Source organism: Mugil cephalus, chromosome 20 (assembly GCF_022458985.1).
Source record: "Mugil cephalus isolate CIBA_MC_2020 chromosome 20, CIBA_Mcephalus_1.1, whole genome shotgun sequence".
Classification (NCBI taxonomy): Eukaryota; Metazoa; Chordata; class Actinopteri; order Mugiliformes; family Mugilidae; genus Mugil; species Mugil cephalus.
Window position 1 is genome coordinate 14,943,768 of NC_061789.1, and position 22,930 is coordinate 14,966,697.

At 44.0% G+C, this 22,930-nt stretch overlaps 2 protein-coding genes across 2 annotated transcripts; one reads left to right on the top strand and one right to left on the bottom strand.

Annotated features, from left to right (window-relative positions):
* Positions 1 to 548: 548 nt before the first annotated feature.
* LOC124997695 (myosin-11-like) lies at positions 549 to 18,226 on the bottom strand. Its single transcript, XM_047571623.1, has 43 exons — positions 18,094 to 18,226; positions 15,848 to 16,178; positions 15,428 to 15,598; positions 14,059 to 14,215; positions 13,248 to 13,275; positions 12,934 to 13,033; positions 12,338 to 12,358; positions 12,113 to 12,205; positions 11,962 to 12,025; positions 11,744 to 11,842; positions 11,462 to 11,605; positions 10,901 to 10,996; positions 10,706 to 10,824; positions 10,393 to 10,545; positions 10,135 to 10,308; positions 9,554 to 9,727; positions 9,331 to 9,445; positions 9,060 to 9,253; positions 8,863 to 8,984; positions 8,701 to 8,770; positions 8,428 to 8,588; positions 8,235 to 8,343; positions 7,992 to 8,123; positions 7,690 to 7,896; positions 7,333 to 7,470; positions 7,121 to 7,244; positions 6,636 to 6,807; positions 6,080 to 6,292; positions 5,809 to 5,953; positions 5,495 to 5,701; positions 5,294 to 5,398; positions 5,056 to 5,208; positions 4,705 to 4,953; positions 4,379 to 4,591; positions 4,078 to 4,290; positions 3,828 to 3,989; positions 3,602 to 3,730; positions 3,405 to 3,493; positions 3,202 to 3,325; positions 2,781 to 2,989; positions 2,570 to 2,678; positions 2,309 to 2,481; positions 549 to 1,293 (listed from the first exon to the last, which is right to left on the bottom strand). Exons 2-43 carry the CDS (start codon positions 16,013 to 16,015, stop codon positions 1,071 to 1,073), a joined length of 6,021 nt encoding a protein of 2,006 aa, XP_047427579.1. The 5' UTR covers positions 16,016 to 16,178; positions 18,094 to 18,226; the 3' UTR covers positions 549 to 1,070.
* Positions 18,227 to 19,136: 910 nt separating this feature from the next.
* On the top strand, positions 19,137 to 19,782 carry hoatz (HOATZ cilia and flagella associated protein). Its single transcript, XM_047571621.1, has one exon. It carries the CDS (start codon positions 19,220 to 19,222, stop codon positions 19,694 to 19,696), a length of 477 nt encoding a protein of 158 aa, XP_047427577.1. The 5' UTR covers positions 19,137 to 19,219; the 3' UTR covers positions 19,697 to 19,782.
* Positions 19,783 to 22,930: the final 3,148 nt, after the last annotated feature.

Consider the following 22,930-nt stretch of genomic DNA (forward strand, 5'->3'; position numbering starts at 1 on the left):
CCAACTTTACTCTGTAGCTCCCCCTGCTGTGTGGATGTCAGCACCTACAGTGCTGACACCTACAGTTACCTTAAGCCTGCAACATACCAATGCAGCTCTAACAGTCATCAGTGATTTGTCAATAATTAAGTGTTAAATAAATCTTTGTTGTATGAATTGGTCCCAAAATGTCTAGAGGGTTGGTTCAGACTGATTGATCTTAATGTAATGATGACGCCTGAGAAGCAAATCAAACTATTCAGTGACTGTGTATATTGGACTTAGTAAAGTCTTTTGAATCTAGATATAGTGGGTTCACATAAATTATAGTAATTGCCAAATGTTGAAAATATATATTTTTTTAGAATGAAAAAAAAAATCCAAATCTATCACTGCATAATTATTACTTTATTAAATAGTTAAGATGACTTAAGTTAAACCAGATTTTTTTCTTAATACATTCAGATGTTTTACTGCTATTTCTGTTTTCAACATAAGCACAAGACGTCTCAGACAGAACAAAGAAACCTTGGTGAACATTTGAAGCATTTTGAACTAAACTAATCATCGAAGAGGAAAGTGCACATTTAATTTAACGACCCAATGTTTCAGGAGGCACAGACAAAGGAAATAAATATGTATTTCATGGCTGCAGAATTACTTTCTTGATTAAGTGATAAAAACTAGTGGTTTGGCATTTTGCAGACTTATTAAGAATGCTTTCCAAAATTGGTTTTCCAAGAATGTTGAATAAATATAAAATAAAATGTACAATTAATGATATGTTAGAAATTTGTATGATTGTTATTGTAGTTTTATTTATAGCAAACCATTATGCTAATGTTATCTTGTGTACTGTGTGTTGGGAGTAGTAATTTCAAACTTTCCAAATAGTTTGTAACTACTTACAAACCAAAAATAGTTTTCATATTTATCCACAATATTGTTGAAATCTCTAGCACTCACTGTCTCTCTGTGATTCATGAACATTCAGGTTATCATAAAACGGGTGAAACTTTCAAATTAAAAGCCTAAAAATATCTCTGCTTTGATGCTTTCACGTCTGTGGTATTCCAATCATAACAAAATGTCTACTCGTCCGGGGAGGGGGTGTAGAAGTCCCTGCGGGGATCCAGAGGGGGGGTGCAGGCAGGGGGGGAAGGAGGCTCTTCCTCCTGCAGCTCCACCGAGTTCTCTTTGATGGTGCTCCTCCGGTTGATGTTCCCCCCCAGCCCAAAGCTCCTGACGCTGCCGCCTCCGCCGACGCTGCTCCGAGGAGTGGAGCTGCCAAACGCCGCCTCACCGCCGCCACGTCTGGGAACACCCGACACATCAGAAGGAAGGGAGAAGAGGAGGAAGAGCAGGGTCAGAAGGAGATGAAGGGACAGAAGAGAGAAAAAAAGAGACTTTTTGCAAAGCTTTTTTTCAAAAAGTTAAAGCCCCTGAAATCTTGAAGCAGTGAACCAGAGGAGCGAGGACAAAGATGAAGAAATAAAATGAAGGAAGAGGAGAATTTCCCAGGAAGCTTTAAGGAGATTTTGCAGATCAGTAGTGTCTGAAGAAAACAGGAGCAGCCAGACGTGAAAGGAGGAAAATGAAATTTAAAATCACAAGTGATCACTCATTACAGAGATTAACAATGTACACCATGTATGTGATTGGCTCAGTGCGATGGTCCAATACTTTATTTCACTCCAAATTAACACAGATTACTATTGATGTTTGTCAGCAGGACGAATTATTTCACTTAAATTACTTTTGACTTTCATCATCCCAACCGGCCTTTTTTTTTTCTTTTAGAGGACATTTCAGAGATCTAATTTAAATTTCGAATATATGGATAGATTCAACAGGATGATAAAGTGAAATCTAAAACTATCTAAGCTCTGTGTGGTACCTTTCAGGGTAACTTGTTTATACGATGACCAGTCAATAACTGATGAAGTGGTTTAAAGACCATTCACTGTTACAATTTGAGGATGATAAGACACGTTTTTACACAAACACACAGAGCCAAAATCTAATTATAACTTCAAAACTTAAGAACATTTTGGGGATGCCTGTCTTTGACATCTGTAAGACATCCAACCTACTCAGAGTATGCGTTGTGTCAATGAAATGAAAAGAAAAGTAGACGTGGGAGTCGTCTGCGTAGAAACAGACGTGGTCCTCATGAAAGGTTTGGGCTAGAGGTGAAATGTACACACAAAGCTAAGGAATCATTCTTAATAAAACCTCACAGCAGGCGAGAAGCAGAATTTAATTTGTATAGTTTGTTTTTAGGGAAAGATGAGATTTTACAAAAACTTACAGACGTCCACTCAGTTACCTGAGTTTGCTCCTGAGTGAGGACACCTCCCTGTTCAGAGTGTCGTTGGCCTCAGTCGCCTCGTCCAGCTCCCTCTGCAGTTTCCTGCGAGCCGCCGCGATGCGCTGCGCCTCCTCCTCCATCTCCTCAAGCTGATGCTTCAGCTGCTTCACCCGCATGTTGCCCTTCTCAGCCTGAAGAGAGACACCATAAATGACGGAGAGTGAGATGAATCACAGTGAATTGCTGCCTTCCACTTCTAACATCGCCGTCGAGAATTACCTGGTCTTTGAACTGTTGCGCCTGCTTCCTCTCGTCCTCCACATGGATGCTTAAATCCTTCAGTCTCCTCTCTTTCTGACGCAGGTTCTTGGCGTTGGCCTGTCGCTCTCTAACATGATAGCACAACATCAGTGGAGTTTCTTGTCACTCAGTTAATGAGTTCGCTTGTGGATTTTAACTCTTGTTTCCCAGCAGGTGATGGTGCGTTTACCTGCTCTCAACCTCAAGCTGCTCCTCAGCCTCTCTCAGCTTGACTTCCAGAAGAGCAATGGAGGACTTGAGCTTGGATCGGCCCTGGCCCTCCATCTCCTGCAGTTTGGCCTTCAGCTCTCGGTTCTGTCTCTCCAGCTGCTGCCTGGATCCTTCCCTGCTCTGAGAGGAAAACTTCTCTGATGCCAGCTCCGCTCCCAGCTGCTCCACCTACACGAAGATGAAGGTAAGTGGAAGAGATAAAAGGAGTCATTTCAGCTCAGGTTAGGCCTCTCTGAGCAATGCCTGATTTTTTCTTATTCATGAGACTCTGTATTGATTGTTGGTGATCTCCATTGTTTTGTGTCTTCTTTGCAGTTTTTAAGCTCTGTTGAGTCAAAATAGTACAAAAGGCTGATAATAATGATAAACCCTGCATCTACCAGCTGCTGGCTCTTCCTCAGACGTTCATTGAGGCTCTCCGCATTGGCCTGCTCCTCCTCCAGCTCCTCCTCCAGTTGGCCAATCTTTGTCTCCAGACGACGCTTGTCATCAGACATCAGTAACCTGAGCAGGAGGAGCACGGAGGAGTCAGGAAGTTCAGTTTTCAAAAGTTTTCTCGTTGTAATCATAGCACGAAACCTACTTTGAAGAAGAGTTGTTGGCCATTTCCTCCGACAGCTCGTCTCTCTCCGTCTCTGCCTGCTTCCGAGCTCTCTCAGCTGCTGTTAACATCTGGACGGACAGAATCTCATTGTATGAAGTTGTTCTAACTAAACACATCATTTACTGTCATGTTTTATGAAATAGTGCCCCTGGTAGTGATGGTTACACCAAACTCACCTCTTGCAGCTGCATGATGTCGGCCTCCATGGCCTTGGATCTGCGCTCAGACTCTCTGGCTGAGGAGAGGACCTCCTTCTGGGTTACACGAGAGTCCTCCAGCTCCCTCTGGAGATCCTTCACTTGGCCCTGTAACCACCATAAAGATGTAGATAGATAGTTGCTTTAGACTACTGATTTTTATCAGTTTAAAAAAAACATATATAATAAAAATGTATGTTCTGACCTGGAATTTGCGGAGCTGCTTGAGAGCCTCATCACGCCCCCTGCTGGTGGCATCCAGCTGGTCCTCCATGTCCTTCAGCTCGCCCTCAAGTTTCTTCTTCCCGGCCGACGCCTGACCTCGCTGCTTCCTCTCCTCCTCCAGCTCAGACTCCAGCTCACGCACCTGATGCAGAGCGGAGGAGATCAAACTGTGCTCTTTTAGCCTGAGTAGGCTTCAATTGAAAGAACAGCTACAGTAGACTGATCTCCACCTGTTTGAGGAGCTGCTTCCTCTTCTCCTCGCCCATCTCATCACGGGCCAGCAGCTCCCTCTCATGCTGAGCTTTGAGAGCCTGACCGTTGACCTCCAGACGCAGCTTGGCGTCCTCAGCCACCTGCAGCTCGTCCTCCAGCTCCTCCATCTGTATCCTCATCTCCTCCACGATGGCCTCCAGGCCACGCTTTGCCTTGTCCAAATCGTGGACCTGACGAAACAGCAAAAACAAGGTCTACCCTTCTCTAATGAACTCAGAGAATCTCTTTTATTGACTTTTACATGCCGATGCCTCTTACGCTCTTTCCCACGTCATCCTTGGAACTGATGAGGTCCTCCATCTCAGCTCGAAGCGCCTTCATGGTCCTCTCCGTCTCCTCCAGAGCTTGCTGGTTCTCATCCAGCGCCCGGGTCAAAGCTAGCACCTTCGTGTCCTTCTCCCTCGCCTCTGCCTCTGCGCGGTCCCGCTCCTCTGCAAACTTAGAGGACACGGCTCGCTCCTCTGCCAACATCTAATGGACACGAGGACACTTGATCAGAAGTGAAGGGGCAACAACACGCACGGAGAGAGCAGTTTTACACATATGTCATGGAAGAGAACAGGACTCTACATTAACAGCCAGACCTGATCAAACTTCTTCTGCTTCTTCTCCAGGTTGGAGACCAGCTGCCGCTGGCCGTCCAGTTCCACGAGGACGTCCTCCAGCTCCTGCTGCAGTCGGCCGCGGCTCTTCTCCAGCTTGTCGTAGGCTGAAGCCTTCTCCTCATACTCGCCGTTCACCGCCTCCAGTTCACGCTGCAGACGCTTCTTCCCCTCCTCCAGCAGCTCCACCGTCCCGGACATCTCGTCCAGCTTCTTCTTGGTGTCAGACAGCTGACAGGAGGCAAAAGATTGTTTGCAAATCACTTTTTATTTTATTATTTTTAACATCTCCCTCCAGCTGATCAGATTTCCTCTCCTGGCTGAGTTACTGACCTGCGTGTTGAGGCTGGACACCTGCCTCTCCACTGCACGCTTGCTCTCAGTCTCCTCCTCCAGCTGCTCCATCAGGCTGTTCCTGTCCTCCTCCATCTGGCGGAGACGTCCAGACACATTCAGCTTCTGACGAGTCTCCTCAGACAGCAGCTCCTGTTGGAGTAGGAAGAAAACGGAGGTCCAGACAGAGTTTGGGAAGTTTAAGAATATGACTATAAGTGTGAGTATGGAGGCGTACCTGTGCGTCATGGAGCTGAGAGGACAGACTGGAGACATCTTTACTCAGCTTGATATTCTTTCCCTCGGTTTCGTTCAGCAGACCTGTCATACTATCCAGCTCCAACTGGCAGAGAAGAAGAAAAAGAAACTGTTCAAAGACTGAAGGAATGGGGATCCGGATCCAACAATCACTCCAGGCCTTGTCTCCTTGTTCACTCACAGTCATCTTTGAGACTCGTTCTCCCAGCTCGTTCCTCTGCCGCTCGCTTTCGTTGAAGCGGGAGTGCAGCTCGTTCAGCTGACCCTCCACCTTCTTCTTCTTGTGCTCCACGTCCTGTTTGGCGCTGGCAAGGGAGCGCAGGTCGGCGCTCAGGTCTGCCGTTTCTTTCTCCAGAGCCTGCTTGGATTTCTCCAGACCAGCCCTCACCTGGACAGAGAGGAGTGAAGCTCAGTGAGTGAGAATCCACCTCTGTTGAATGTTTTTAAAATTAGAGAAGTTCTCCAGAAGTTTTTTTATAATTTGGATGAGCTCACCCGCTTGGCCTGCTCCAGCTGCTCGCTGAGCTCCTCCACAGCCTGGCTGTGTTTCTGTCTCAAGTCCTGGATTTGAGCCTCGCGACTACGCCCCTCCTCCTCCATGGTCCTCTTCAGCATGGCCACCTCCTGCTCACGCTTTGCCCTGCCAATCACAAACACATCACATCACCACAGCATGACCAAAGTCCAGATTTAGGCTGCCCAATATGATCATCGAAACATTACACATCAAAGGATGTGCTTATGGGCCCCGTTTCATCATGCTTACCTCAACTCCTGCTGGGCGGCAGTCGTATCCAAACTGTCCTCCAGCTCACTGCGTAGAGCATTCAGTTCTTCCCCGAGGTCTCGCCGAGCTGCCTCTGTCTTGCCCCTCGCCGTCCTCTCTGCCTCCAGGTCCTCCTGCAGGTCTGAGAGGAGAGCCTCCAGCTCCCGAACCCGCTTCACCACCGCGCCACGCTGACTGCTCTCTTCTTCCAAGCTGCGGACCAAGTATGGTACTGTCAGATTAATTCATCAGTTTGACTCAGAGCGTAAAATCTCCGCAGACATCGTCCAAATTAGCAAGAAAAGTGCTGATACTTGCAAGGAAACCTTATTCAGACTGATGAGGTGGCAATTCTTCCATTGTTAATTATGTTATTCATCATTCAACATTATATTAATATAGAACACATATAGTAAGTAGGGGGTCCCTACTTAATTTCTATATCAGTTTGGGGGTCCTTGGCCTGAAAAACTTTGAAGACCCCTGTTATAGACTATTTACTGTGAAAGTGTGAAAGAACTCTTTTCATTGGCTAGTGCAAGGTCACCCCTCTCACCGAGCCTGCGTGGCCTGGAGCTCCTCCTCCTTAGCGGCTAGCTGGGCTCTGAGCTCGGCTAGCTGTGCCTGCAGGTCGGCACGCTGCTCCTGCAGGTCAGCCAGCTCCGCCTCCACCTTCCGCTTTGCCTTCTCCATGTCCTGACGAGCCTTCTCCTCCTTCTTAAAACGCACTGGACACACCGGACGAAAAAAACGAAAACAAAAAATGTTAAAAAAAAAAAAACTCAGCATCATTTTGGCATTTAGAATTCCAGGGTCCTACATAGTCCTGCGAATTTATGTCACTAGTCATATTTACAACACAGTAAATCAAGTGGAAACAGGAATAAAATAGATTTTACGAAGATAAAGATGTCAGCTTTTCCTATACCTTATGAAACCCTTAAATTTAACTTTGACACTTAGAAACTAGTACCTGCATCCTTGTGTGTACCTGAAAAAGGTGAGTAAATCTGAATGGATGACAACAAATATGTGACTTACCCTCGAGCTCAGAGATCATGGACTCGTGTTTGCTCTTGAGCTTGGTCAGATTCTTGGACTTCTCCTCCTCCTCGGCCAGATTGGAGCTCATGTCGGCCATTCTCTCCTCCAGAAGCTTTCGCTCCTACGAACGGACACATGCAGCATATGAGTGGAGTTTGTATGAACTACTGATGCAAGAGCTACACGCACAGAGCTGCCTCTTTACACACCTTCTGCAGTTTGTTGTTTTGGTCCTCCATCTGCAGAATGTCCTCCTCCAGTTTCTTCACCTTGCCCTCCACAGCTCCCTTCTCCAGCTGCAGCTTCTGCTTGGCGTCTTCCTCCATTGAGATGTGAGCCTCCATGAGCTGCATCAAGAGTGATGTAAAAAGTTACAAGCTTGTTTTACGGTTCTTTTTCTTTTTCAAATTATTACTGCCACAATAAATTCACCAGCCACAGGAATAAACCACCTTCTGGCACAACTTTACATTTAATAATAATTTTAAAAATGTTGACAATCATCTTCTTTCCAGACTGCATACTGAACACAGAATGAAAGGACACAATAGTGGATTTGTAAAAACCTGTAGCTGCTGCTCCATTTCCTTCTTCTCCTGCTGCAGGGAGTTGCTTCGATCCTCCTCCTCCTCCAGCCGGGCCTCCATCTCGTGCAGCACCTCCTCCAGCTCCTGCTTCTTGGCCTCCAGCCGCACCCTCATCTCCTCCGCCTCGGCGTACAACTCCGTCTCCGCCTGAAGCTTCAACTCCAGCTGCGCCCGCTCCTCTATCAGCTACGAACAGAAGCCCACCAACCCACCAACCACCTGAATCATCTGCTGAACTTTTTAAGACAACGAAAGAAGCTAAACACCTGCGTTCGTTTCACCTGGCCGTGTTTCTGGCTGACTTCCTTCAGTTCGGCCTCAGCCTTAGCCGCCACCTCTTTGACGGCCTTCAGCTCCTCATCCTTCTGACCCATCTCCTCCTCTTGCCTGGTCACCTGCAGCAGGGGCTTCACCTGAAACACGGACAGATGACATTTCCTCGGGTCATACAGGTAACTATTGCACACTACAAATCTGAAAAGTAAAGAGAAAAATGTTGGTACGTGGCTAAACTAAAAGTTAACCTTAGTAAAAAGCCTCCACCACTGCCAGTTCTTAAGTTTGAGGTAACAGGCGCAGTTCCTCTGGATGACCTTCATGGCAGTCAGTTGCTGCTGACGTTTACTGAAAGCCCTGAGGACGCACACAGAGAAGAAAAACCATCAGAGCAACAGGTCACAGGATGCTGCAATAAAAAATAAAAGTTGTTTCTCTTACTTGCGGCCCAGGAAGCCTCTTGCTTGTCCCTGGAAGGCGATGATGACGACGGTCAGTTTGAGGTCTCTCTCTTCCTCCAGCTGGGCCAAAACACCCGTCCTGAAGAACATCTTGCTCTGACCTATCCGGTACAGGTTAGGGTCCAGGTCCAGGTGCTTTACCTGCAGATGAGGAGAGGAGTCTGCTTTTATAATCGTCGGTTTTTAGAAAACAGTGAATTCAATTTCTTTAAAGTTATAGGTCACATTAAAATGAAATAAAAACCAAGTTCACCATCAGACTGCAGGCCTGTTTCCCATCCATGAAGCCTTTAGGTATGGCATTAGCAGCCAAGATCTCATACCTGCAAACATGTTAAAACAGAAGAAAGAATTCAATTCAGACTCTGTTAATATGAGAGTTATAACTGGTGAGTGTACAGAACAGCTCTCCCACCTCTGCCTGAACTCCTGGAACACGATGCGGTTTGGAAATCCCTGCCTGCAGATCCGAATGCCCTCCAGCACCCCGTTACACCTCAGCTGCTCCAGCACCAGGGCGGCGTCCATCTTACCGGCCTGCAGTGGAAGCAGCGAATGTTTTTTAACGGTGCTCCGTATCACCTCTGCAGACCGATAAAAAAAACCTCTTACCCTCTTCTCGTGGTTGGGAATGATGCAGCGCACGAAGTTGGGCTGTGTGTTGTGCAGCGTGGTCATCAGCCTCCCCAGAGACTCTTTGTACAGCTGACCCACGGTGCGAAACATGCCCTTCTTGGATTTGGTGCTGCTGGGCACCGAGCTCTCCGACATCTTGGTCATGGTGTCCAGACCGACGACTCGATCCACTGATGCGGAGAATAATAATAATCATTTCACGTGGTGTTTTAACAACGTCTGCATGTCTTATGTGATGAGGACCCACCGTCTTTCCACAGGTCCTGGATGAAAGTGCTGGAGGAGTTGTTGAGCAGAGCGGTTACATTGTCATTCAGAGGGTCCATGTTCTTTGTCAACCAACTGGCTGCGTTATAATCAACCTGGAAAACGAAAACGGACGCCATGTTTCGCACGATGGCAGCAAACAAATACTGTATTAGGTGGTTATTCAAACAGGGAGACTGTGACCGTTTTCTGTCTTTACTCACCTTTCCAGCATAGTGCAGCACGGAGAACATCAGCTTGTCTTTGTGTTGTTTAGGTTTGGAGAATTTGACATGGCCGGTGTGCGTGTTCAGCAGCTTGTCCACGAACGTCATATCCGTGGCTTTGGGGAACCAGCACTCCTCGTCCAGCAGGGCCAGGATGCCCGGAGGGTTGTTCTGCAGGTCGGCGAAGGATACGAGAATATTTTTTACACGTGATTGATGCTGCAGTTGTTTCTGGAGCGCTTCAGGTTTTGATGCGGGGAGTGGGAGTAAGTAAGTTTTATCGTGAAAATGTTCAAGAAGTCCACCGAGACGTACGTGTTTTGGGATACTTTGGGAATATGATTGCTTGGAACTTCTTTAAGGGGATCAAAGACATCTGTCACTTACTTACAGATCACTTTCTATGCATCTTTATTGTCTGTAATTCCAATTTGTTTTTGCATAAAACATAAACTGTAAGAGTATTTTAAAGCATGTGATCTAACTCACTGACCTGCAGAATTAACTATTAACTCTCACTGAAGATCTTTTTTAAACTTGTCATTAAGGTCAACATCAGAGGTGCCTGTGTGACTGACCGGCCTCTCGATGAGCTCTATGCAGGGCTGCAGGTCGAGGCCGAAGTCGATGAAGTTCCACTCGATGCCCTCCCTCTTGTACTCCTCCTGCTCCAGGATGAACATGGTGTGGTTGAAGAGCTGCTGCAGCCGCTCGTTGGTGTAGTTGATGCAGAGCTGCTCGAACGAGTTGTCCTGGGGTCGAGAGGCGGGTGATTAGAAATGCAGTCGAACCAACGTTTTCTTTTATTTAAAAGTCTGCTTTCCGGAAGAGTTCACCTCGAAAATCTCAAAGCCAGCGATGTCAAGGATTCCCAGGAAGGTCGAAGACTGTCTCTTACTCTTGTCCAGCGTCTTGTTGACTCTGGCCAGGATCCAGCGGAACAGACGGTCATACATGGCCTTCGCAAGAGCCTCCACCGCAAAGTCAGCCTGAAGAAAGAAGAGGAGGAAGAGGAAGATGGAGGTGATGGGAATGATTCATTTTGGGATGATGGCACAGCTCTGCATTACTTTTAAATACTAAAAAAGGAAGAAAGCCAACGGACTCCTTGTTTCTGTGTTTATTCAATGAGGTTTCCTTGTGGAGTACCTGCTGCTTCGTCTGAGCCTTTTGCACCACCTCCCTGCCCACTTTGATCCTGGGCGTGAGGATGGCGCGGGTGAAGTCCGTCACGTTGATGCCCTGCAGGTGGCACACCTTCTGGGCAGCTGGGTGAGGTGAGACAGAGAAGAGGTCAGAGGAGTTAAGACGCACGGAAGAGGTGCTGCGTCTTTAAATGGTTACCGGTGTTGTCAGGCATGGTCGCCTGCTCGCTGTTCCTCTCCTTCTCAAACGTGATGTTTCCCAGCTGGAGCACAGTGGACACCACCTTCAACATGCCTGCAGAGAGGACGAGGAAGGACACGGAAGACCTGAAGATCAGTCTTTTTTCACCAACACCTCCTAATAGAGACTCCTGATCATTTACATTTAAATACAAATTTGAGATACTTATTTTCTCTTTTCTTTCCCTCTAGACGGGGGACATATTCCTGCACATATAACTCTACAACTACTTCACATTTATGCTCCCTGGTTTTTGACAAATGGTTGCCTTTTCCGCATGCAAATCACGTAAAATCCTTCTGAAAATGATGAAACTTTTTACGGTTCTGGATTTTATATATGATCATTTCATGCCCAATCATTTCCTGCCCTTCAATATATTATTGAAGGGCAATATATTAAAAAAAAGTATTTTTTTTTCTCTGTACCTCAACTTTCTGCAGAATCTGGACTAAAACTCAGAAGCTCTAAGGTGTCGAAAATAAGAGTGGCTATAAGAACTTTCTGGGCTCTCAGTACCGAATCTCTCATCCTCATTGAAGCCCATGATCTCCATGGCCTCCAGGGTCTCCTCAAACAACTCGTGGTCCTCCTGGCCGGGGATCTCCACGTGACCCGCCACCAGGAAGCGATAGCTGCTGAAGTCCTCCAACAGCAGCTCCTCTACACACACACAAATAGAGTCATTGTCATTCATTTCTTATCTGGCTTTCAGTCCACAAAATAGAAGTCAATTCTCCAAGTTTCTCCTAGTCTCCACTAAAAGTGGATGATGTCAGAAATGATGTATGAGCTGCTCACCCCTCATCTTGCCTTTGGCACCTGCCACCATGTAGTAGAAGATGTGAAAGGCTCTCTCTGTGTTGGCCTGGCGAATGCAACGGGACTTCTCCAGCAGGTCTGATCAGAGCAGGAAACTGGTTAAGAAGACAACCAGCTGTTTAACTTAATGTCTTTCACTGTGCATTCGCCATTTAACACACCCAACATACTTTAAAACAGAAAAAAAAAAAGGATACAGGTGTCAATATTCGCCCCGACGATAAAGCCGGTCACATCAAAGTTGAGTTTGATGAATTTGCCCTGGAGACAGAAAGGAAGACAGCAGCTATGTGACACGTAGTTTGTTTTTACATGTTCTTTGAGTTGCACGCTGATTAAAATTCTTACGAAACGCGAGGAGTTGTCGTTCTTGATGGTTTTGGCGTTGCCGAAGGCCTCCAGGATGGGATTAGCCTGCAGCAGCTGCTTTTCCAGCTCCCCCTGCAGCCCCCCCAAAAAAAACAGGTCACACATCAACCTCTGCACAGTAATACTGCTTGTGTTTAGCTATTCACCAAATGTACAGATGTAGCAAAGCTTTTCTGTCAAATTTGGATTAGCTGTTGTACTCACGTAGGCCAGAGATCCTCCCTGCTGCTGCTGCAGGAAGAGTCGGGAGAGCAAACTGATTAGAAATAGTACGAGGCTACTGATTTCCCCCAGCGTCCCTTTGCTACGAACATGACGGCTTCAAGCAGCAGAGCAACAGGGGTCAAGCGTCAATCAAAACGACTAAATAAGCCACGTATCCAGCTGGTCACTGGAATAAATGCAACTTGGAAATAGTGGCGCGAAAAACTGAAGGAAGACTTGAGGAATCTAATCCCTGTAATTAACCATCTCTCTCAATTTTCACCCAGTTCAATGAAACAGTCAGAAGCAGCACCAGCAGAAGCACAGGCAACAATCATCTGTCCTCACCTTGGCCACGGCTGCAGCAACTGAATCCTGTCATGTACAACAGATTTGGCGCTTTATTATTTTGAGGCAGATGCAATTAAATGTCATTGTCATTTGTACATTGTCCATTTCAACTACGAATCTGCTTCTTTGTTTTAAGCTCATCGTTCGGCCGCTGTGGGGGTGCAGTTTTCATGACCAACGTCTACTTCAAGTCTGTTCAAACATGTCGATGAAATTTCTGAAAAGCTCTAGCAATTTCTACTCACAGGGTTCACGTCCCTCTTGCCCTTGTGCGAGGAGGCGACGACGGCCAGGTACTGAATCACCTTCTTGGTGTTTTCTGTCTTCCCTGCCCCGGACTCGCCTCTGTGGGGAAAAAAAAACAAAAAAAAAAACAGTATAAAATTTTTGGACCAGAGCATCAGTAATCAAGGGAATAAGAAGTAGGACAAGTTGCTTCACAAGGTTAGGTCTGGGATAGTCTCCAGGGAAAGTCTCCCTTAAGTGATCTTTGTGTGTGTGCTCAAATACGTAGTAGAGCGTGATGGAAAAAGGTCAAGTGTTGTATGTTTTGACTCACGTGCAGAGAATGGACTGATCCTCACGGTCTGTGGAGAGACAGACAGAGAGAGAGACATGAGATGTTGACTGAGCTGAGCGCGTTGGCCGAGGCCAAGCTGAACGGACGGGCCAAACATGAACTCTGAGGCAGCGCCGCTTCCCTCGGACACGGGAGCGGACGGCTCTGAGATCTCGTTCAGAGGGAGATTAGCCTCCATCACTCATATCGTCTAAAAATAGCAGGTGGATGCAGGGATCCGTCGCTGTAATCTCGTCTCGCTGCTCCATGTATGGCCATTCTGGAGCCGAATGGAAAGAACGGGGTTGCACGGAGTCCGGGGGCCAGACGGCACGCGGGGGCTCGCCTCTCATTTGATGGCTTTCATTTAGTGATGCGTGTGTTTGCTTTTTCCTAATAGTCTGGCAGAGTTTTAGAAAAAAATCTACCACTGCTGTGCGCTCTTACTTTAGTTCTGATGTCTGTAACATAATCAACTAATTTGTTTATCTCTTTAATTTAAATCTATTCATTATCCATCATGGCCCTTGTCCATTTTCTGATGAGTGTTTTGGAGATCCACACAATATTAGGATCATAATCGATGATCTGCTGGTGTCATTTCACTGAATTCATTCCTGTTTGCCTTTAGCTGCTATTACATTTATATGTATATTATAAAAAATACAGATTTAATACTTTTTAGTGACTTCTAGTGTCTTGCTGTTGGTACTGGTTTATTGAGCTAAATAACACAGAAGAATATGCAACGACTTCTTGTTTCAACAAAAAACAACAAACGTATTAGCAACACGTTGACACAAGCTGTTACCCTGCAACATGTTCCTGTAGGCGTTGTCTGTGATGGAGTAGATGTGCGGCGGCACCTCGTGGCGCTTCTTGCCCTTGTACATCTCGATGATCTTTTCGGAGTAGATGGGCAGCATCTTGTAGGGGTTCACCACCACACAGAACAGGCCCGAGTACGTCTGTGGAGAGGGAGGCACCGCCGTCAGCGTGCGCGAGCGCATCACATTCACATTCTCTGAGTCTAGCTTTGCTAGTCCACAGGTTTTGAAATGAACACATTTACCATTTTCCAATATGTTGTAAAGAAACAAGTGTCTTTTTAGTAGATGACAAAAGCAGAAGTTTAGAACACTGGGATCAACAATAAATACATTTTCTTTGGTTGATAATTTAAGTCATTTTATTTAGACTTTTATTGAGACTTCTTCCTAATTGCTATTTGATTTTCCTCTTCTTGGTTGTCATTGAACATTAAGGTTAATCCGTTTAGTTTTGATCTGTTTGGTGACTTTTCTTCTTTCTTTTTTAAGAAAAAAAAAACTAAATGATGAATAAACTGATCAGCAGATGAAATTAGTTGTCAACATATTCATAGTAATTAATCGAATCAATAATGAAGTGGTTAATGTGGTACATGTTTCTGTTATATGAAGAGACCAGACGAAACTTTAGCCTCTCTTCACTTATATCAGAAATGTACATTTCAGACTTCAACATTAGCTTTTACGGACATCTCTTCAAACCGTAACATAAAGCATCTCATTATTGCGGAAGGTTAGCCCTGAAGCTATTTAAAACGTAGATTTATGGTCAATTACTGAACTCTGCATGGTCCTCCAGGTCACAGCTCGTCTTTAGGAGATGTTTTTGGCTCTGTGTGTTCATATAAGGGCTGGAGGGACTCGACTTCTTAACTTCCACTGATCTTCAAGGCAGTCTATATTTAATGCATGCGCTTGGGTTTTAATTTATTTTTACATCCCGTACCTTATTAGACTCTGTGAAAATAAAAACATGAGCTGTCCATCCTGAATCCGGAGCACAGTGTCATTAAACTCAAACATCATTATAAGAGGACCTTTATACTAAGCCTTGCAGTGTGTGCAGATTTAGTTCATTTATTTCTCCAAGATAAAAGCTTCAGAGTTAAGCTCAGTGTTCCTTTAATTTCTGTTTTATCGACCAGTGTGCATGAGAATTTTATTTATTATTTTACATTCTCCTCACAGAGAAGAGAATTGGGAGAGTACAAAATCAGAAATCTACAAGCTACGTTCACACTCACATTGATAACTCGGCACTTTTTTGGAAAGACGCACTAAAAATAAATGTTGAGCGTCTGGAAAATACATTGCATAGGGCTAAGTAAATATAAAGACGGGGCGTCTCACGTAGATGAGGCTGGAGAAGTATCTCTCGCGCAGGTTCTGCAGGACAGAGGCTTCGTTGAGGAAGGTGAGGGCGGCCATGTCCTCCACCTTGCTGAACTTGGGCGGGTTCATCTTCTGGATGTCGTCTTTGTTCACCGTCATCTTCTGACCGTTGGAAAGCTCCACGAGCACCTGCAACACAGCAGCAGGGGTTTAACTGCCTGTGGGTCTGTGCTGGGGTCTAAAGATCAACCACCTTCTGAATAATTTACACGTGGATTAAAAAGGTAATTAAAAATGTTTTGAAGAAATTAATTCAGTCGTTCCCTGACCTCCTCCTTATTATACCTGGATAAATAATAATCTATAATGGTGTAAATGTGTTTCTGCACACATTTACACGAATAAAGTGACATTTGCTCCCGGGGACATCTTCAGTACCTGATCACCCTTCTCCTCCTTGATGCTCGCCGCTTCGAAGCCCTCCCTCTCTGACGGAATCCACACCATCTTTTTTGCCGCCCAGTCGGCTTGGGCCACCACCCCGCTGTTATGGAAGTCATTTTCCAGGAAGAGGTACTTGCTGTCATCAGCTGCCGGGTCGGCCATGTTGGAAGTTGGATCAGCCCGTGGGACGCAGGGGTCAGGAGCAGCAGAGGAGTCTAACACTGGAGGTTCAAAGGTGACGTCTGATTCGTCGTTGGTGGCCGGTTCAGACTCTGGTGCGGTGACAGGAGTTGAGTTGACCTCTGACCTCGGTTTCGCCTGCGGCCTGTTGACATTGCACAAAACGATTCATATATTTGTGAGCGTATACAACTTTCTCCCCTCACTTTCAGTGTCAGCACTGAAGAAAGCAGACATCAAAATCCCACGGACATTTTAAACTATTCCAAAAACTAAACTTACAGTCTTTCTCAACACCTGGTGCTGTAGCTCACTTTAAATGAGCTCTATTTCCCATAAGCATGGGACATATGCAGGTAAAACATCACGACTAAAGAAATTACTTTAGAGGAAAATTTTCTTGACTTTTGCTACAGGAGTTTTTGTTAGTGGAACCTGCAGTTAAACCCTTCTCATTTGCTAAAAAAGTTACTTTAGATTTATTTATTTTTTTTACAGCAAGTGCAGTGAATGCTCATTTGTCTTAAACTGCGGAACATGCCCTATTATTCTGAATAACAGAATAAGGAACAACCTAGTTCGTACCGACACTCTGTATAAGCGACCTACTAACGTCAAACGGTGAATTAACGCAGCCTCATGATTTTAAAGGGGCTTTCCAGCGATTCCTTGTTGCACTTCCATGAATTCGAAATCCAGCTTTCAGTAAACTTCCCTCGCCTTGCGCACACTTTTAATTTGTAATGCAGACTTTCAGTAATCTGTGCCCAAGCTGAGGTAAGCCTGGGGACATCGCTATGTCCATTTAGAAAGCTCTCAAAATAAGACGTGATGAAAAGAATATCCAAATTTGTGTACGTGAAGTAACACATCGTGTCTCATCTGGAATCAAAATGCTAATTAAAAGAGCTGATTTCACACATGTGGGAAATCTCAGTGTCCTGAGTTGGTAGTTTGCAAGACACTGAACCCCTAACTCCTCCTGATGGCAAATGCTTGAATGAGCAAAACTTTTAGAGTCCCTGAAAGATTTAAAATAGTGATTAAAATAATAATAATAATAATAATAATAATAATAATAATAATAATAATAATAATAATAAACAATATGGGATGAGGATGGCATAATAACATTTTAAAACCTTCTCCAGTGTAGATATTACGGCTTTCCATTCAAACCTTTTCACAAAGAACACTGAAAAGTGATGCAAACAAATGAGCATCGATATAACAATCACATTAGCTCAGGTTCTTTTCCCTCTCGCCTCCACTCAGATCATTTCGAGAACCGACCTCCAGATTATTGCTGATAACGGCTCCGGGACATTTCCCTGGCTTTGCATCGAGCTACTTACTCACTTATCCTCTGTTCCTCTTTGTGCAGGTCACAAGGCTGCTTTGACCTCCATTTGAGCAGCAGACAATAAAACATGAAAAGCAGCACACAGATAACCCATGTAATCAAACAAGTGTGCTGCCATGCTGGAATGCCCATGTTTGGCTAACCCTTTGCTCCTGGTAGCTTGGTAGCCCAAAGAGGGATGCTAGGGACTTAGCAGGCAGACTACCTTATAAGGTGCAGCTCATGTGTCCAGCCAAGCTTACCGTTTACACCAAAATGGTGACATGTCACAGGGCGCATCCATGTGTGGCACCCGCACACAGGCAAAACAGAGCAGGTGTGTGCGGGCACAAATCAATATTCAGCTTTTCTAACGAAAGGTTTACGGCAGATATGCAATCTTTGAAATGTAAGTCAGTCAACAATAGCAAAGATTGACAAAGTATGACATCAGTTCTTGACTACTGTTTTTGAAAAAGCTATTCCTTCAACTTTATTCATCTCGATGAGAACAAGTTGGCTCCATATGAACCAAAGATTTTAACAAACAACTTTTTTTAGTTTTTCTTTAACATGTGCATGTATAGATGACATTACCTGACTCTGCAATTAGGACAGAGTCTCCTGCCTGGAAACAGTAATAGCTCCCTGCCTCCTGAATTAAAGCAACCGCAGTTCATTGTAACTGTAAGAGGCAAATGAAAGTGTTCATACTCACAGCTCAGAGCTTCGGTCCTCAGTGCAGGGTGCAGGTTGAACTCCAGGAAAGTGTGACTATCATGCCAGGTAAATGAAGTGGTTGTGATGATGATGATGCTGTCCTTCCTCCTCTCCACACTATTTAAACCAGCCTGCTGCACCTGGGGGTGGAGCAAACCCGCCTCTCTCCAAAGTTTCCTGCAGATCTCCATCTATCAAGTCCAATGAACTTTAGCCAGTCGGACGTCAAATCAAGAGGCTTGCGTTGTCATGGTGGAAAATTATACTTGGAGATATACTTTTCACTCCATTAACCGAACAAATGTAGTTACATTGTATATGAATATCTGATATATATATATATGCAATTTTCTTGAAATAGTTTTATTTTACACATTTTGAAAAATGCCAAATGTTCACCGCTCTTTATTTATTTGAGTTGTATGAAGTAGATCCTGAAAAGGAAATTACTATTTTAAATATGTTAAAATTTGATGTTCCTCCATATTATTATTTTTTCCACACAATATAACAAAAGAGCTTTAATTTAAAGTACAGTTTGCTGATGATTTAGCTTCTATGCTCTGATTACATTATAATAATTATATTACTTATTTAATTACCAGACTGCTATGTGGGCAGATTAGAATTAAAATCTATTTTAAATATAGAGCTGATGATAGAAACTAAATGTCATTAAAGTAGTGACAAAACTTGTTATGTTAATTTTAAAATCTCCAGGTAACCTCAAAGCCGGCAAAGCCTAGGCTAATTTGCTAGGCTACACGATTTAAGTTAGTTTACCTCATAATAAGCCTGCTAATACAAGGACTTTCTATCTGAAACTTTGGTACAGTTACACTGTTTTTGTTTGTTTGTTTTATTACACTTACAACTGCACTTCCTTATAGTTTGAGTAAATACTAAGTCTTATTCCGAGTTTACACCTTCCATATTCATCCCATTTACCCCATTAGCCTAGCTAGCCTAAACTTAAAGTTGATAAGTTTGCGCGAATACGCCACCCTGTCTCTCTCTGGCTTGCCGTAGTTTCCATGGTAACCACCACAAACAACACCTTACGAGTCTCGTTTCGCCTAACTTGGTAATATTTTCCAGTGTTTTCCAGTATTTTGTCAAGTTACATGTCCGTCCGAGAAGAGCCTGTGGAGCGGGAGGAGTTTGAGGAGTTCTTCACCGTATTTGACGGCTCTTCTCCGGAGGACGTGTCTCATGCCAGGCGTCTGTGGAGCTCCCTGTCTCTGCTGCCGCCGCTGGAGTCCCGCCTGGTCTCGGCGGATATCCACCAGAGGCTGCCCGTGTCCCGGCCTCAGCGCAGCAGCACCGCCGCTGTTCCCGGCAGCAAACCCTTCGCCCCGGAGCCTCCGAGTGTACCCTCTCTCCGACAGAGGCAGGAGGAGAGGCAGCGGTATGTGACCATGGCCGACCAGAGGAAGGAGATCCTGGCTCTGCTGAGGAGGCAGAGGGAGCAGAGGATCCAGAAGGAGCTGCTTTCTGTGGCCTTTAAACCGAAGGTGGAGGTCGACGGAGGCAAAATGTTGAAACGAGAAGAAGCTTCAGAATTAGAGATGGACAAAGAGCTGGTTAAAGAGCTGCAGTAGGATCAAAATAAACCAGCATGACTGTTAATACTTTATTGGCCTGTTTACTATTAACATGGAGACTAAGATAGAGTGATGAAAATACTAAACTCTACACACGCTTTAACTGACTAGTAATTCAAATAAAAGTTAAGGGCTGAAAAGACTGTTTTTTATGTGTTGGGTTATTTTCACACATTTTCACAGTAAAACTTCTGTTTATTTTGCTAAACCAAGGGTCTCATACTCACTGTCAAACACTACGATTGAAAGTTCTACATTCAAAATATTAGCATTAAAAATACATGCAAAATGCAGAAAAACATCCGCTGTCCCCTTTTTTATATCATTAGACTGATGGCTGAGGTGGATTAAAGAGAATTAGGTCTATTTCTGATTGACTACTGGTGCAAGACGCCATCACATAGCCCAAAGAGACACCAACACAATGGCTGCTTTTATTAAACCTACATGTAAAAGCAAAGCAGTCATACAACTATATTAGGTCTGTTGTAAGTCAACCACAGGTTTTAAATTTAAATCACGAATTTCAACCTTCATGTTTAATGTTGTCACATTAAGAGCTTTTATGTACAAAACAAAAAAAACAAACAAAAAAAAAAGATGATCTGTTGCTGGTGCCATCTGGAGCCACGGTATCATAGCATTACATAACTTGAAGTGAAGCCTGCATGGATATTCAAATTCCAAATGTCCAGTGGAGAAGATCCAACCATAATAGGATAAGAAGGGCCCTGCTGACTGTTGACTTTAGCTAATTTGGTTAAAGTTTTCAAAGCAGGCAGAGCAAACAGAAGCCTGTTGTCCATAACGTTTCTTTAACCTCTCAAACCCTCATTATGTGTGTAATTCACCTTTAAGTGGCTTTAAAGTGAGCCTCCACCCCAAATATACTTAGAGTATCAACAGTGTCCTTCAGTGCTATCTGTGATAAGGCTAGTTTCACATGTGGCATGTTTTATGTTATAGTGGCCTGCACCACTCTAGCAGACTTCCTCAAACAATACCACAGCTCCTCTCTTAGTATCCTGTCATGCATTCTCTAGATCTAAAAGACACAATGCAGCTCTTCTTCTGCCCTTCTCTGTACTTCTCCATCAGCATTCTTGAGGCAAATATTGAATCTGTAGTTGTTTTTCTCGGCATGAAGCCATAGTGCTGCTCACAAATGCTCGATTTGTTACTTTAACTCAGCTAAGTGGCCATACATTCACAGTGTTGTGTCAAGATGACAGCATGATGGATTAAGAAGAGATTTTAAAAATAAATAAATAAATGTTTGGCATGGAATACAGCCGTGAATCCCAGCTCAGCCCTTTAACACGTTTTAATTAAACAAGATGTTTGGGGGACCATTTCTCTGGATCGGATTTAACCAACTTCACAGCACCATGATCGTTTTAAATTAACAGGGGAGAAATTAAATGACGAACATAATCAACATTTGTGCTTTTATAAAAAAATCTGGATGAGCAAATGGTCCAAAATTCAGAAACGACATTTGTTTTTTAGTTTTTTTAGTTTTTTTTTTGCCTTTTTTCATGTTGCTGCTCTTTTTAAATATGTGAATTTTAAGAGTAGATGTCAGAGGATGTTTGTACTTCACGTCTTCAGTGTTGTGACAGTCTCAACAGTGACACCAGCTGGTCAAATGCTTGCATTGTATTTGTGTTCACTTCTTGTATTCTTCAGGTTTCGTTCAATAAAGTCACAAAGTGAGCTTCATACAGGAAACGGTGCTGCTGCAGTTCTTCACATGGCCCTCTCTGGTTTTAAGGAAGACACAATTACTGCCACTTTGAGCTTAATGTAAATTAAGATTGTTAATTAACTCACAATTTTATACCTATTCTGTTCTGATAATGTGAGGAAATAATTAATAATGATGTTCTTTATATGCAGTGGAATTTCAGCAAAATGTACTAGCCTGCTGCATCATTTTTTCACTTTGATTTTTGGCTGCCTCTGAAATCAGCCCTCTGTATGTTGATAACTTTTATTTCCATCAAACAATCTGGCGTCCTTGCCTTCCTAACACATTGCCCAGTCCATATCAGCTAAGATAACCAGTATGATTTTTTTTCTTCACACTGAGAGCTGATGTATTTTCAAAGTGCTTCTTTAATGTTTTGATGCCATGTACCATTTGGCAAATAATTCGAAATACAAGTTAATGGCATGACAAACTGAGAGTACAACAAAACAGAGTTGACTACACGAAACTATAGTCAACAAATATATCCATTTTATATTTTATACACAAAAATGAAAGCAGCCTCTCCCTCTGAGGTGCTTCAAAAATATATCTCATTCATTGCTTTCTCCTCCTACAAAATATTGACAAAATTAGAGAGAAAAATAGATAGATAGGTTCATCCTTTCTGTCTGCGCTGTGTTGCTCATTAAAGAGACTTCATTTAAACTAACTCACTTTGACACCAATGAAGGTACACCAGAGCCGGAAGGTGTAAAGCCAGCTGGAGCAGACATCCAATGTGGCTGGTGCTCAAAGCTGCCTGGAGACCATCCATGGCCATTTTGCACCAGCTGAGCGTTGGTGTCAACTCTTGGCCAAACAGCAGAGACAGAAGCTGGAGGTGCACGACGAAGGTAGTGGGATGTGGACCAAAAAAAGTTTTCAGTGAACAACCGGGGAGCAGCAGACACCTTTTCCCATCTTATCTCCATCTCAGTAAAGGTCCAAAAAGGCCTTTCAGTTCTATCTCCATCAGATAGTACTTAGAAATTACACTGTGATTTAAAGAAATACTGGATAGCAACAAATGTTTGATGGTAGAGAAAAGAACGGACATTTTTGTCAAATCTGAAGCTAATATACGGTGTAGTAGGAGTAGTAGAACCAGAGTAGAACCAGACCACGAGTGGTCTGTGGCAGACATTGAGTTAGACTGTCCACCAGGAGAAGAAGAAAGAGACACAGGTGGACGACTGTGTGCTGTGTCTTCCGTGCTGTCTTTAATGAAGTATTCAAACAACAATTCCTCTGGGTCCGTCTGATTCATGGTTTTCTCATCCTCATCACCATTAAAATATTTATTATAAGAATAACAATTAACTAAACATAACAGACAGTTTGAAATTTTTAGCAAAAGTAGCAAAGTTAACTTGCATTGACGTCAGTGAAAGTGCAGCAGAGTCTCCAGAGACTCACACTCCATTTTTTCTGCTTTGATATCTTAAATATTTCTAATACATTGAAACGCTGACACGTTT